The sequence below is a fragment of the Notolabrus celidotus genome, chromosome 21 (genome assembly GCF_009762535.1).
Source record: "Notolabrus celidotus isolate fNotCel1 chromosome 21, fNotCel1.pri, whole genome shotgun sequence".
NCBI classification, from domain to species: domain Eukaryota; kingdom Metazoa; phylum Chordata; class Actinopteri; order Labriformes; family Labridae; genus Notolabrus; species Notolabrus celidotus.
The window spans coordinates 12,847,389-12,863,876 of record NC_048292.1 but is presented as its reverse complement, the minus strand read 5'-3'; the positions used below and the strand labels follow the sequence as shown (position 1 = coordinate 12,863,876).

Sequence of the window (16,488 nt, the reverse complement as noted above, 5' to 3'; positions counted from 1 at the left end):
ATGAGTGTCAGATTCAGTCACTTTGCCATTTACTGACAGTCAAAACAGGACTTGCACTAAGCTGCACTTGTAAAGCTGTTTGTAAATACTTTTATTCTATTCTAAGGTTTTTCTTTTTACTTTTATGTACTTATTTATGTGTGTGTTTTTTTTATGTGCCTTGCCGGGAGTCTGCAAAATGTAATTATGCCTGCATAATGACAATAAAGAAACTTGAATCTTGAATCTTGAATTTGACCACTTACTTTCAGTGTTTTTAATTGAGCCCTCTGCTCACTTAATTGCAGAAAAAAACATAAATAATATCAATTTTTTAATTAACATAAAGAAATAACAAATCTAATTAAAGTATATAATTACATTTGAAAAATGATTATAGCACAATGTTGTAGAGCTGTCACATTACCAGAATTGTTAACTTGATTTTCAACCTCCATGTAGCAGTGATACAGAAACAGCCATTGAATATAGACCAGGTACTGGTTAGTAATGAAAGGCAAAATAAAATAAAAATAATCGAAAGAAAAATGAAACATTTCATCTGATTTATAAATAATAATAAGGGTAAGTGTGTAGTAGTGTGTGTATCTGCAGAAAGTGCTCCCTGTATTTTCTAATTTTCCTGATTTAGACATTTTATTATGGGCATCGGTTTTAGTACAGTGGTTTTGAGCTCAAAGCCAACAGTCCACAGGTCAGGTTTTATAAACATAAAGGCACCAGGTGATATCATTGTGTCTCTCCTCTGCTCTCAGTCGGTCTACAACACATATAAATATAACACAGGCATTTTTATGAGGACAAAACATCAGTATATGCCGACCTCTGAATGAAAGGGCATCACATCCTTTGTCCAGCGCAGCATTCAGCTGGTGAACTAACTGTGATACACAGTCTGATCTTTGCAATTTATTGAACATCGCGCCTGATACCTCTCAGAAGTAACCATGCAATGCTAATAATGTACTTTTTAGTGATTTTGTGTAAAGTTCATTATATGCTTTCTTGTATCGCTGTTGATGACTATACACAGGCTGTGACCGAGTCCTGAGCACATACGCAGGCTTGAAGGAATGCGACTTCAGCAGCATACAAACCAAATCCAGCACCTTCTTGGATGTTTGTGCAGTTTGTTACTTGATCTCCATGTCGACTGAGCATTGTGTTGGAAATATGAGTGTAGCTGGGTTTTTCATAATCCTCTGTGCTTTTTGATACTGTCCAAAGTAAAAGTCACAAAGGTTGTATCATTTAAAAGCATTTTATACTGAAAAGTATTGAAAATATTAACAGTTCTTTGTGATTAGTATCCAAGACAAGTCAGGAGGAAGGAAACTGCAGTGGGTCAGCCATTTTGTGCCTACCTGAGAGATTTGGGTAATCATTTGGATGTTAGCAGCAGCAGTGGGGAGACTTTAGCTCTCTCAGAGAAATAGTCTACGATCTGAGAAGCAACTAGAGCTTTCTTACTTTGTCTGATGAATTCATGATAACTTCAATTCACATAGATATCACTGATATCACTGAGTGTTCTTATAGTTTATATATAATTACTGCTGGCTGCGATTCACTCACCCGTAGGGAGATGGCCCGTGGAGGTTTCTGTGGGGTGTCTTCGTGTAGCCGGTCCCCCAACGAGGCGAGGATCCGTTTTCTGTGACCGATGAGATTGATCTTCAATACCTGAATGAACACACAGATATTCAACATTAGGGTAACAGAACAGGATTTATTGCAGCTCCACATTGAGGAACAGAATGAGTTAAAATGGCTCAATTTTGTGCGCTCTGCAAACACACAAGAATATCTGGGGCAAAAGCCTCTGTGCTCGCAAAAAAACCCATGATGACTCTCAATTTTATTTGCATAATTTAAAACAGCTCTTACAGAGTGTGAGAGTTCACAGGCTTTCAGACCCGGTAATGAAAAGATTATATCACCATCTGCTATAAAAAAAATTTTTTTAAAGGTAAACGAAAATAATCGTCCCCATCGTTAGTCTCAAATGGAGGATAATGCACCTATTCAGAAGAGAGAGACAAACAGCAGAGCTCTCAGGGAAGTACCAGTGAGTGCATAATGATATAAAAGGCCACTGAACTCATGCATACATCATTGTATTTTTACTACTACATAATGGACATGGCTTGGACAGCTGTACTTAAGCTATTGTGTAGATGAGCATGGAGTGTATACCATTCATTTTATGTAAAACCAAGGCGCAACCTCTGATGTAGAAAATGGAGCTAACGCACAAGTGTTGGGTCTGGTCTGAATAGCCCATTTCTCTATTCAATCACACTGTACAGTGGGTGAGGTTTTTTTTATTACCCATTCGTCTTAAAGATATTAAAGAAATGGGGTTTGCATGGCAGACTGAAATGATGAGGAGCCAGGAGGCTAAAGCCCTGCTTCAAATCCACTTATTTGCTGCAGCCCCTACAAAGTTAGGTTGAGGCAGCATTTCAAATATCGTGACTGCCATCTCTGGGCTTCCAAACCTTGCTTTAGAAACCAAATTAGTGACAACTCAAGGAGAAGGACAAGAAGTTGGAAGAGGTACGAAAGAACAAGGAGACCAAAGAGGGCACTTCATGAGACTGAAAGTCACCATCGGGGGATTGTACAGTTTTTTTTTACGCATCCAAAGATTGATTTATTTTGAGGCAGCATTTCAAGTATCGTGACTGGGCTTCAGAAACCAAATTAGTGACGTCTCTGAGACTACGTCCATGTTTTCTACTGTCTATATACCTGAGAGTTTCTTGCAGGATTAACTAGAGATTGTAGATTTGGTATTTGATATGACTTCAGACAAGGCACAATCAAATCTGTCGTTTTGACCACAGAGATGTATTGTATAATCAAGAGGCACAGAGTCTTAGTAGACTTGTTGTTTTTGCATTAACAAAAAAATGCAGTTTACAGAATAAAAAAGGGGTCATTGAAAGATTAAAATTGAGAACTAAAAAGACATTAAAAGGATTTAAAGTCTGGCCACAAGAGAGAGTGGCAGAACCAATTAATCCCTCATGTTTTAACAAAGAGGCTGAGTGACAACTCACTGGGCTAGCTTGCTTAACCAGAGAGTCACTGCTAGCACAATAGCCAGCTTGTCAAGGTCACTCATTTACAGTGGGTTTTAAAATGTCTAGTTTTTCTCCTCAGCATGTTTCCTGTCTACCTCCTGGGTATTTTGTTTTCCATATGGTCACAGTTTTGTTTGATTATTCTCAATAATCCAGAACAGTACGTGTCAATCTGCTGTTCATTTCCCCCCACTATAGCTCAGAGTTGCAGCTACCATCACATTTAAAACCCTGCTGCTCACTTATAAAACAGCTATGAAAACAACTCCTGCCTACCTAAACTCCCTCATCCAGGTCTACACTCCCTCCCACTCACTACACTCCGCCAATGAAAGGCGCCTGGTACTCCCAACACAACAGCGGCACGAGTTAGACTTTTCTCTTCTGTAGTCCCATGGTGGTGGAATGCTATTGATGATGTATGAGGATGTTGTTGATATTTATGTTGTTGTGAAGTCATAAGATGGTACAAGCTCAAAAAAATACTTTCACATTTTGGGAAATATATATTTGCCATTAGGTTGATTTGATCCTAGGTTGATCTGGAGTAACCACTTAGGCCAGGCTTAGATGATCAGCTAGCCAACGCTGTCCATAGTTTCAAATCAAACCTAACACCATCCGTAAAACTCTGTCATTATTTTGTTTAACCCTCCTGTTATGTTAGTTTCTCTGGAACAGCAATAATGTTCCTGGGTTAATTTGACCAGGGGAATATTCAATTATCCAAAGTGTCAGAACCCCAAAAAATCCAAATACACATTTTTTAAAATCTAATTTTTAACTCCATTACTAACCATTTAAATCAAGATTTGGTCCATTGGTGTTCTTTAATTCTCACAGATCATGGTTCAATGAGGATAACTCACTCGTTTTCATTCAAATTAATGTTAAAACTTTTTTTAGTGTACATGAGAAAACCCTAAATATAAATACAATAGTTTGACATGACAGATTTTTGTTTATTTTACATTTTGATTTTTTTTTTTTATATGAAGTGATTTTGATAAGTTTACACCACACCTCTTTTGTCACATACTGCCCAGATTTTTATGCTGTATTTAGCTGGTTTGGAAGGCATATATTGCCTTAAACAGACTTTAAAAAGGGTCAAATTGACCCACAACATAACAGGAGGGTTAATCTGGTCGGCAGAAATACAAAAAGTCCAAGTTGAACTTTGGAGAGACTTAATCAAGCTATCACCAGTGCTAACGCTAAAAAAATCGAATCATATATTGGCTCTAGTTACATATTTAGCGACTCTCAGCAAGACGACTAATAAGCCTATTGCTCAAACTATAAAACTTTTATCCTGTAGCAGCTCTGGGATTAATTTACCAGAGATGAAAGACCCCAAACTACAGATATTGTGTTTCAGCTGCTTTGTGAAGGGCATCATTGGTATCTGAGAACTCAGAGTTTATTCACTGACAGCCATGAAATGCAAATTCAACAATTCCAGATTGCGTCACATTTATAACAGTCCATTGATATCCCCCAGGCACTAATTACCCAGTCCTATGCAGAAACAAAAGCGCACACACGCACATGCACACGCACACACACACACACACACACACTCACAAAGACAAGGACTCTAATAAGTGTTCACTCTGTCTCTGGTCACCAGGCGTCCTCTGACCGTGCCAGTTACTGCACTTTCTAAAGAGGCGAGCTGGAACATGGCAGCCTTCTGCACAGACGTTTGTTTCCTTTATCACCTTCTGGCACCCATACTTCAGCACACAACAAACTGCCTCCTGCTTTTATGGGTCTGCCTCTGGAGGGCTTCCGACATAAAGGTATGAGTGAGCGTGAGAGAATCTGTGTGTTTGTGTGTGTCCTCAGGGCAAAAGGTGGTAATTAGCCTCAATGCGGGGCCGTGCTGCGAGTATAATGATTCTCTCGACAGTCTTGCTTTGAGTCAGCGCTACCAGCACGCACACATGCACGCGCTCACACTTCATCATCTCTTGCACCAATCACTGCCCCACATCTGCTAGAGAAACAAAAATAGAGACAAACAACAACAGTGTAGGACTCACTGCAGTCAACTTCTTCCATAATGAACAGTGTACATATGCAAATTGCATGCAAACAACTGATAGATATAATGTATTATGCTGGCCCAGAAATGCAAAACACTCCTTTTGTTGTCTTAGTATACTTCATACAAACAAAGAATAATATCATTTCAATAATGGGACGTTAAAAAAGAGACATGATTGCAGCTTTTATTGGGTTAAAAATCCCACACTGTTCCTCAGTTTGAAAACATTGTACATTAATTGTTAAAATTAGCCGAATCAAAGGGAAACAGAGAGTAGAGCAGGGACTGGAGGGTAGTGGAACAAATTTGTGCATTATGGCTGCCCTGCACTCTCTCTCCACCAGCTCTCACTCACTCATCCTCCCCCCTCCTCTCTCTCTCCTCTCTGGCTTTAACAGCTCACTATCTTTCTTCTCGTACAATGTCAGCGATGATACTACACCATCTCTGCCGCACACTATCTCAGTCTGCCTCTTTGTGCTGTACATGACACTGACTTTGTTGAATTTGGTGCATTAAGATCATGTGATTAAACAAAAGTGAATGTTGTGAAGTGAGGATATGAGAGCATGCTTCCACACTCCACAAGTACAAAGAAAATTAACAATTGATTTGAGCATCTTCTTGAGAATGATGACTGTAGTTAGCAGACACAGCTGCAACAATACTGTGCACCTGTCTCATCTTCAAACTTCATTTGTTTCAAGCGCTCTTAAAGCCAAAAGTCTCAATATTGGGAAGTGAAAATTAGCGCATTGATGTGGAGAAGTAGATTAGTTTATCAACTAAAAATGAATAATTAAAACTTATCAAGTCAGACAAACATGCAATTTGCTTGCATTAACTTGTATCTATTGGAAGGAGAAGTTACAGCTATTTATGACCCAAATGATGAATGTCATGATTGTAACACATTCATCAATCATGCGCTATCTGCCTTCAACTTCTCTTGTTTGACGTCATTACTTCTCTTGGGTGTCTAGTTGAATAGATGCGTACAGCTGAGGATGCATTACAAGTATCTCTCACACGTACTTGATACTTAGGCAGTCAATTCAAGTATACTTGCTGACCATTTAAGCATATTTTTAATTCATAAAAGAAATATGAATGCTATTAAGAAACCATTGAGGCAACAGAGAAAGAGAGACGGAGCAGACAATGCTGTGACAACGATACATCTTATACATTTTCGGGGGGGGGGGGGGGGGGGGGGTGTGTACTCGGGGTTGGACACATTATCAATGAGAAAATGTGTCGTCCTGACTTATGTGCAACATTTATGGATGTGCTGGTGCCAAATATTGTTGTTTTATTGAAAAAAAAGATGGCTCCATAATATTAAGATTTTAGCAGAATCTTTATCATTATCACGGTCCACAAATCAAGGATCATATCTGATTGTACCTTGTCAATTCGTATCATATTGTATCGTACCGTAACAAGTCCTTGTATCATATCCTGTTGTACTGTATTTTGGAGTACTGTTTTTTATCATACCATTTTGTATGGTATGTGTGGTATCATATTGCATGGTATTGTATGTTATCACATGGTTTCATATCGTATCCACATAGTATCCGTGATGTCACCCATCTGTTTCTGAAGAGCTGTTTTGAGGCCAATCGTCGGTGGCAGCCATGTTGCTGCTGTTGAGCGATTGTGATGTAAAGAGGCGGGCTTTGAGCCTCCTAGCCAACAGCTACAGTGTTTCCGCCTGTCAATAAAGTCAGCTGTGCCTCTCTCATTGGAAGACACAGTGAAACCTCGGCCCTCAGGGGAAACTTAAGTTCAGTATCTTGCCCAGGCACAATTCAGCATGTTGTAGAAACTGGAAATCAAAGCACCAACCTTCAAAACTGAGGGAAGACCCACTCCCTCCCTGAGCCACAGCCCAACCGAAACTAGATTTCTAAGTTTTTACCCTACTTGAGATAAGTTTTTTGACCATTGATGCAAACTTATAAACTATAAATCACACAAAATGACCTGAATAATACTTTTTTTTGTTTATGTAGTAGCACTCATGAAATATTCATAGTCATGCCACTGTGCGTTTCTCTGTCTGTCTCCTGAGGGGTGATGGCGTGACACCGGCAGTCCTCACACTGCTGTTGCATCACATACAAACACACACACACACAAACACACACTACAGAAGGAGCCTCTATCTCTGTGTGTATCTGTGTGTTACTCTGCGCCTTATGCAACAGCATCCACTTCAAATACAGTACAAAACCTCAACCTCAGCTTGAAGTTCAGCTGTCACCATGGCAACACAGAGCCGCAGCAGCAGTCACCCACACACACACTCTTATTGGAAAGAAATAATGAAATAAGATGCACATGCACGTGGATGTGTATTATACACACACACACCAGACACACAAGCAGCTGTTTGGGAGCATGGGAGAAAGATTATATTGTTATCCCTGAATGGATGAGAGTTTGAATGCAACCCGACTATTATTGTTGAAACTCAGATATACTCTTATTCTATGTGTGTGTGATGCTTGACTGCAGTGTCGCCCCATTTGCATTTAAATTATCTCCCTCTCTGCTGTATGTACTGACAGAGAGAGTGTGGATCTACAACAGCGTACGCTTCTCTGCAACTCATCCCTCCATTTATTGATACCACACCATCAACACACTCATTTAAGTTCAACTCTGCTCAAATCTACTAAGAGCGCTCTTGACTTGACATGATCTCCCCCCCCCCCTCTCCTCGTGTATCTCTGCCTCACACTTTGTCGTGTGATGTCACTTAGTGGCTCGAGCATCCACTGAGGGTTTCTCTACCTCCGGTCTTGATTTTATGACTGGTTTAAAGTGATTTGGGGGATTGTTTTCCTCAAGTGTCCAGCCGGGGATGCTGTGTTTGTGTCGTCTGTGTGTCGATCAATGCTCTAATCCTGTTAAAAATCCTGTTAGCCCAGATAGGAAAGCCTTGATTAACGGATTAGCCGTCAGACGAATGGTTACAGAACAGTGCTTTCACAATCCATCTGTTACAAGAACGAAAATGAAAAAAATAATCAGAGTCCTAGTGGTCTAAGTCAACCCCCCCCCCCCCAAAATGATTTCTCTTGACAGCGTATTTTGAATCTTCTTGTTCTTTTTTTTTTTTTTAAGTTATATTTTTGGCCTTTTTGCCTTTACTTGATAGGACAGCTGAAGAGAGATAGGAAATGTGGGGAGTAGAGAGTGGGGGAAGATGTGCAGGAAATGGTCAACCGGCCGGGAATCGAACCGGTAACCCCTGTGACGAGGACTGTAGCCTCTGTATGTGGGGCGCTTAGACCGCTAGGCCACCAGCGCCCCGAATCTTCTTGTTCTAACAAGTTTGGTCAATATACCCCATGGGAAGTTTTTTACTTACATTTTTCCCACTACCTATACCTTGGCCACCACAAATTGTAAATAGGCACTCCCAATTCAAGGCCTTTTGCTTTCAGTGTTCCAAATGCACATAAAGGTCCTTCAGTTGCTTTTATAGTCTTAAGGGTATGAAAATTGGCAGGAAGTATCCCGAAACATGAGAAAGTAACAAAATACAATTAAGAAGCTTGTTTCCATTGAACTTTGGAATATACCTATTACATCTTAACAAAGATGAAGAAAAACTACTGTCCGATTGATACATTTGCGTTTTTCAGCACATTTGATGAACACTGTCTCACATGAATACAAAAAATACTACACAGGTCTATAAGCTTCAACATGATTCCAAAGTAACCATTCTGTCTTCGAAATGACTCTTACTGTGGCCAAAATGTTTTACTGTGTCTCAAATTGATGTGGTAACCTGTGTGGGACAATAAAGCAGATGCTAAAGTGCAAAAAACTGCAGTTTTCAAGGATTCAAGGTTTTTTATTGTCATACCAACACAAGCTGTCGCATGATATGGGACTAAATCCGTTTCTCAGGTCCCATATAAAGCCACAAGAAACACACAATTCAAGGAAGACATTAGTAATAAATATAAAAATATAAATACAAATATAAATATTGTGCATGGACTGATTGAGTTATTTATGTCATAGTGCAATTGGATGTGCAAATGTACAGTGTGCAAGTTTTGAGGTAGTCCGTTTTATTGTACTGTTCATGTCAGAGTCTATATGGCTGAGAGTGGCCGAGACTACAGAGCACCAGCATAGTTCAGCAGTCTTACGGCCTGAAGTTCCTTGGGTGTCCACTGGAGGCAGGCTCCAAAAGTAAAAAAAAACCTGTCAATTTTTCAGCAGAATTTAAAATGTATGCAGCCTGGTACAAAATGTGTTTTGGGCTCTATAGCTCATTTTCTATTTGTAAAAAAAGGTACAGGGTGAATTTCGCTAGTTATTAACGCATATGTATTAAGACTAAGTCTTACATAAAATTGGGGACGTAGCTATTTTAACCGCCTGGTGGAATGTCTCTTGGCTGTTAGCCAGGCAGCAAGACTACCCTCTTAACCCCACCTCTTTGCCGGAGTCAGCATTTCCAATATGGCGACCATCATCTTTGGGCTTTGCTCCTCTTCAGAAACTACTAGAAACTACGTCCATGTTCTATACAGTCTACGCTCAAATCAGAAAGAACATGATCAACCATTACTAAGCTTTAAGATGAGGGACAGCATCTCTTGCATGGAGTAACATCTTATTGAACTGCTACTACTGCTATCTGAAGTGAAGAACATAACATATAAAACACTGAATACTAAAGCTGGAACAAAAATGCCTCAGGCACATTTGAAATATATTTATGATGTTTGCACAAATAGCTTGTCAAACCCAAAAAGCCCAAGTTGTGAATGATTGAAGTTATAGTTGCTGCCCTGTATAAAAATGTATGATACGCTGCTCAATTGGAACTTTCAAGAAAAACACAAGAGCACACTGACCTCTTTAAACACAAGAGCCAGCAGAGAATAATGGACCGCAGCTGCGACAAAATGACATATTTTAGCAAAGCTCCGTGTGCAACAATGAGGGGTAAGTGGACAGCGTCAGTGATTGGGGACATTAACAACGACCTCTCTCATTGAGGACGATGGAGACAAAAAGCCTTTTCTGTGATTCCTACTGGAGGGGAGGCTGGAAGCTGGTCGGCTCACTGGAGCAGAAAAACCCAGCAAGGGACCCGACAGTCCAGTTACTGTCTGTGCTCAAGCTAGCACATAGTTTTAATGATGGAGAGGAGGGGGGGCTCCTTGCTCCTGTTTAATCTGCATCGACTGGCCTAAATATCCCACTTTCCCCTTTTATTGCCTTTCTTTCTCTGTCCGTATTCTTGTTTCCTTGACCTCAAATAACCTCTCATCCTCTGCCCTCTTCTCTCCTTCCCTACTCCACTTTTACCTCTTGCTATTTCCAGGCTATAGAGGGAGATGGTAAAAGAGAAATACCATTAAGAGAGAGTACATACAGTGTGTCTGATATTCAACTAATAATAGCAGAGGCTCTGCAGTTGTGCACAAGATTTCCTCTCCTTCTTCTTCTCAGCCTTAGTAACTGCATTTGATTGGTCCATCTTTGTTGGCCTGGATAGTGTATATCCACTTTTCTAGGCTGAAGTCAATATGACCGATCACCTCTCCCCTGCAGACTATAAGGTTGTGACCTCTTCGGTATCAACAGATCCCTGAAGCCCTTCAGGCGCCGCCTGCTAATGGTTCAATTGGGGCTCAAACCTTTGAAGGATAGCGCATCGATTTTTTTCAGATCCAGGAATCACTGGAGTAAGGTTTCTTAGATTGCCCGGGTCACAATGCATTACAGACAGATTGAATGGTGGTATTGATCTGGAAATAGTCCATGTCTCTGTCTCTGTTTTAGTTAAGAGACTGATCACATGGTTCTGACTACTTCTGAGGACACCAAGGCGACATCCTATGGAACATTTTGAAGGCTTTGGACATACAGCAAAAATGTATTGCTTTACAGAAAGAAGGCAACTGTTGAAGCAAAGTTTGTTGAGTAAAGTTTGACGCATATCCTATCGTTGTATCATATCCTAATTTATTGTGTTGTATTGTATTGTGCCATACTGTAGTGTATTGTATCATATCGTATCGTACTGTCGCACATCTTATTACACGGCATTGTATCGTAGTGTACCATACTGTATCATACACTACTGTATTGAATCATTTGGACCATATCATTTTGTATCGTATTTCATTCTATCACATTTTATTGAAGCATATTGTATTGTATGGAATTGCATTGAATCATACAATATTGCATCCTCTTATATGGTATTGTATTGTACTGTAGACCATTGTACTGCATCATAATGTATCAAAATGTATTATACTGTATCATAATTTATTTAATCGTATCATATCTTGCTTTTTGCATTGCATCGTATGCTATTGCATCGCTTCATACTATATCAAATTTAGATTGTATGGTATTCTATTGTATTGTTATGTATCAAATACTACAGATTGTATCATATCTTATCGTGTTATAAGCAAGCAGCAACATCCGGTCTCAAACTATGAAGCCCATGCAGAAGTGTTATAAACTGCAATTCGGAAACCGGAACCACCAGTTCAAAAAAGACGATCTTTGCAGCATTAATAAACATGTTTATAGCCTGGTTCAAAATACGGCTTTGCTCTACGTAGTTAATCTCTCTATCGGCACACACTGTACGGGGGGGTGAATTTTTTTCTAATGCAACGGTTTAGAACATATTAAGATTACGAGTTTTTACCTAAATAAGGACGTGACTGACTTGACTCCCGGTCAGTAACACATAGCTGTTGGCTAAGAGGCTCAAACTCCCCCCCTTTACGTCACACTCTGCCTGGTTGAGTTCCGCATTTCCAATATGGCTGCCACCGTCGATTCGCTTCAAAACAGCGCTCAGGAACAGATGGGTGACGTCACAGATACTACATCCATTATTTATTCAGTCTATGGTTATAACGCTTCATATCTTTTACGTCCATTTACATTCCATTCAATATGTGTGGTATCCAATCTTTTGTATCATATCTTTAAAAGTGTGTACTCACAACTTTGTGCTTATGATAAACAAATAACAGAAACATGAGTTGCAGTACATTTGATAATCACAACACTTTACATTGGATTTTATTCATCAAAAATGACCATGAGAAGTTTTCACTTCAACTCCTACAAAGGGTTTAAGAAAAAGCATCAAAATAAGTGTAAGAGTAGAAGCTGTTGCTGAGAATATCTTATTTTGAGAACTGTGCATTATAAGTTTGGTTCATTTGGTCCAAATCCATTCAAATCTGACAATTGACAGTTTAATGTGGGTTATGTGCTTGAATCTTTCCTTTTTAACTAGAAGCAGTTGCCAGGCAACCAGTGGGTACTACAAAAGAAATCTTCCTTTAAATGTTACATAATAATTTGGGCTGTTGTAGGTACTTCTAGAGCCAGAGTCTAATAGAATTATAACAACAGTTTCTCTGAATAGATCTGCGCATGAAATGTGAATATGACAAATAATAGCTAATGTTGATGCCTGAGCTGTGGCACTAAATCTGTCGGCATGAAGACTGAACAAAAAAAAAGAAGCAGCATCGATATGAAGAGGACAATGTGCAGAGCCCTCGGTGAGAGAGAATGAGAACACAGTATTTCAGCTCATCTTTGGCTCATTCCTCACTCTGATTATTGACGTTCTTCTAGCACTGAACACTTCATCACAGCCGGCCACCTTCCTCTCACTCCACACTTCGCTTAATGTGTGTGTTGTTGGAGCTTTTCGGCTGGAATGATGAGTATCGATTTGCCTGGAGTCTCGATAGATTACACAAACACACACACACACACACACACACACACACACACACACACACACACACACACATACACACACACACGCTCAAACACAAAACACATATTGCTCAGAAAGCAGGCAAACTCTGTGGTCTGCTGTGTTCATCGCAGCACATCACTGTAAATATATACATCTACATTTATTTACAGATGAACACACACCACATTGTGAGGGGGGACCACTGGAATGAAACCAGGGACCACTGGTTACCTAGCAACCACAGAGCGGAGGGGGGTTTCAGCACCGGATGATTTGTGGAAAACGACATCCAATAGAAAGGCTTGTTTCAGCGATGAGAGAACAGGTATAGCCAATGAGAGCACACTTCCAATAAGACCGCCTTCTTGGAGACAGATATATCTCCATTAATAGCAGAAGAAGTGTAACTACGACTGGAGGCACAAGCTGAGTGTGGGTGTGGGTGTGTATGAAAGTGTGTGTGTGGGTGTGTATGAAAGTGTGTGTGTGTGTGTGTGTGGATGTGTGTGTGTGCAAACATTGCCTAATGCAGCAGGATCAAGGTTGAAACAAGATCTCTCTAAGCTTTTCTTCTTCTTCACACAAACACATCCTTTTCCACACACACACATAGAGGAACTCATGAATTGAATTCCCAATATGAAATGTTGGTTGATATTTTCATGGGTTCATACATTTTTCAAATCCTCAAGCTGGAACTGATTTTCATACTGCAGGGGAACGCAAGCTATCCTAAGGCACCAGGCTGTGTGTGTGTGTGTGTGTGTGTGTGTGTGTGTGTGTGTTTTTGTTTGTTTGTTTGTTTGTTTGTTTGTTTGTGTAGAATACTATCTGGGTTTTGGGGCTTCAAAGAGTTTCTCCTCCTCTGGTGTTTTCAAACCATAAAAACACAATGTTATTTGTGCTAAATAATATGATACGACATTTAGATATATGACGGAAACATTATCCTAACGCAGTTGAAGCTCACCGTCACATTAATGTTTAAAATTTGAAATAATTCACTTTTACAGAAATGATAAAATGAGGAAAAATGACATTGAAATTGTGTCTCATTTAATCAGACTTCACTTCTATTGCTCCTGAAGCTTAAATAAAAGTCTGCGTCATACAATCAATCGTGTGTAGACTAACCTGTGTGACCTGTTCTGATTTAGATGTAGCTGTAACATAGTAAAGGTTTCCATAGAAACAGAGAGAAAGCTTAGAGCAGTGATGTATATGTAGTTGTCGTTGGTATCTTGCACGTCAGAATGAGAGCAGGCCTCACATAAAGCAGCTGCTCACGGTTAGAGTCAGTGAGGTGTGGAACATACAGTACATGCAAAAACAGTACATTTCAGGAGAACGGTACTGATACAAGATCAGGTCAATGGGATGCTTGTAGCAGCCATATGTGCATCTGTGAGGGATAGCTTTGGACAGGAACACGCTGTGTCTGCTGTCATGGTTCTAGGGGGGGGCGCAGGAAAAACTCAATGACAAGAGGAAGAGTTCAATATCACAGCTGTACTAAGGCTGTGCCTGTTTCAGAGATGTGCTTTAGTGAGCAGGTGGTAATGTCAACCAGAATCCTGACAGGATGAGCAGGACCTCAAGACAGATGGTTTTATCAGGACAGGGTTAAATATTGAAATGTAGTCCATGTTGTTTAGCCTATGGATTCAGAATGCTTATGGAAACATTGTTTTGCCATAGTGTCAACAGGCAACTCATTAAACAGAATGTCGGAACCCCAAAAAAATCCCAACAAACATTTTTTTAAATCTCATTAACTCCATTAACTAACCATTTAAATTAACATTTAGTGTAATGGTGTTCTTTAATCCTCACAGATCATGGTTCAATGACGATGACTCACTCGTTTTTTATGAAAATTCCTGTTAAAACTTGTTTTGATGTACATTGAAAAGCCCTAAATATAAATACAATAGTTTTACATGGCTTAGATTTTTGTTTATTTTATTTAACATTAAGATTATTATTTTTTTTTTATGTTGTGATGTTGATAAACTAACTCGAGACACCTCTTCTATCACATGCAGCCCAGATTTTTATGCTGTATTTAGCTGGTTTGGAAGGTATACCTAAGATGGAAGGAACCACTGAATATCACTAGCATTTCATCCACCGTGACATTAGAAATGCGAAATAATACTTTTAACAATTTTTTAAGATTTTTGAACTTTAAAATGGGTCAATTTGACCCGCAACATGACAGGAGGGTTAAGTCAAATTGTGTGAACCCAATAGTCGCTGTTTAAACTAACAATATAAATTGTTACTCTCTTTATTTTTCATGCATTGTTGCTAAATCAAAGTCTTACTTTGACTTGATTAGGTCAGTTATGTCACGTGACCTCTCTTACGCTACAATAGAAACAAGTAGCATATTGGTTTGCTAACGTAATTCCTTCAGAATGCTAATTAAATTTAGGTAACGGTACAGAGCAGTTACATGTGACTATAATTGGGTGTTAATATGTGTTAAAAATCTCTACTGCACAACTTACTTAAGTGATAAACTCTATTTAAGTTATTTGTTACATACAGCCAAGTTCTACTGAGTCAATTTTAGGTACGGTTTGAAAATTACGCCAAAACAACAAGTTGCTATTATAGTCACATTGGAACTGTGTTGTAATTAAACACCAAATCTAAATCAGAATGCTGGCTCCTTGACAGAGATATGTTTAAACACTTCAACACAGGACTTTCAAGCTTTAGTCACCTCACTTAACCTCCCCATGAGGACCAAGGTTTCGGATAAAAACTGCTCGGCTGATTTACGGTCAGTGTTCCGGTTTTGTGACCCACTTCAGCCCTCAAAATAAGATGTCAACACTTAAAAATAAAACTCTTTCCCATCTCATAAATATGACTGAAGGGTGTGAAATTGAAAGGCTAACGCTATAAATCATTCAAGGACTTGCTTTAAGAAAGATACGGATGAATGGACTTTGCTAAATAGAATTAAACTAATTCCATTTCTGACCAAAGTGATATTGAGAATTCAAACCATACAGTCGATACTCCAGTTAGTGTGTCAAAAGCCCTTGTCTAAGAACTCTGTCTCCCAGCATCATCCATCATGCTGCGGTTTCTCTGGGCTGCCTCCTGACTAATGCCGATCACTGACAGGAAATCTATGGCTGTGACTCTCCATGGTGATGATCAGATAGACAAGGGGGTGGGGGGGGCAGGATTATGATGGATGGCTCTTCATCTGCGTTAAAGGCATATGGCAGGATTTCCAGCGCAATCTCTGTGTCTGTCCTAGCTGTTCTTTATTCTTTAACAGCTGGGAGAAAAAAAGTACTTTTTTAACTTTCATCCTGCTGGGACCTGTCTCATTCCTGGCTTCCTTTTACCTCCCGCAAGGTCCTCATTGACGTTTTCTTTTAGTCTTGCCCTATCATTTTGCTCTGTTAGAAAACAAGTCTTTACAGGAAATGCATTTTTATGTTATCCTCACTGTTTGACTCTTGGTTGTAAGAAGGTTCTGAGCAGCTCTAGACAAAAGGCGTTTTTCGACCGCAGGAACTTTACCCCAG

The 16,488-nt window shown here is 39.6% G+C and overlaps 1 protein-coding gene across 5 annotated transcripts in view; it reads right to left on the bottom strand.

Annotated features, from left to right (window-relative positions):
• anks1b (ankyrin repeat and sterile alpha motif domain containing 1B) overlaps positions 1-16,488 on the bottom strand; it is a 375,728-nt gene that overhangs the window by 28,726 nt on the left and 330,514 nt on the right. For all 5 annotated transcript variants that reach the window (XM_034673234.1, XM_034673233.1, XM_034673237.1 and 2 more), the window contains one exon: positions 1,576-1,683. In XM_034673234.1, the coding sequence (XP_034529125.1) occupies positions 1,576-1,683 (108 nt within the window). The remainder of the gene's footprint in view (positions 1-1,575; positions 1,684-16,488) is intronic.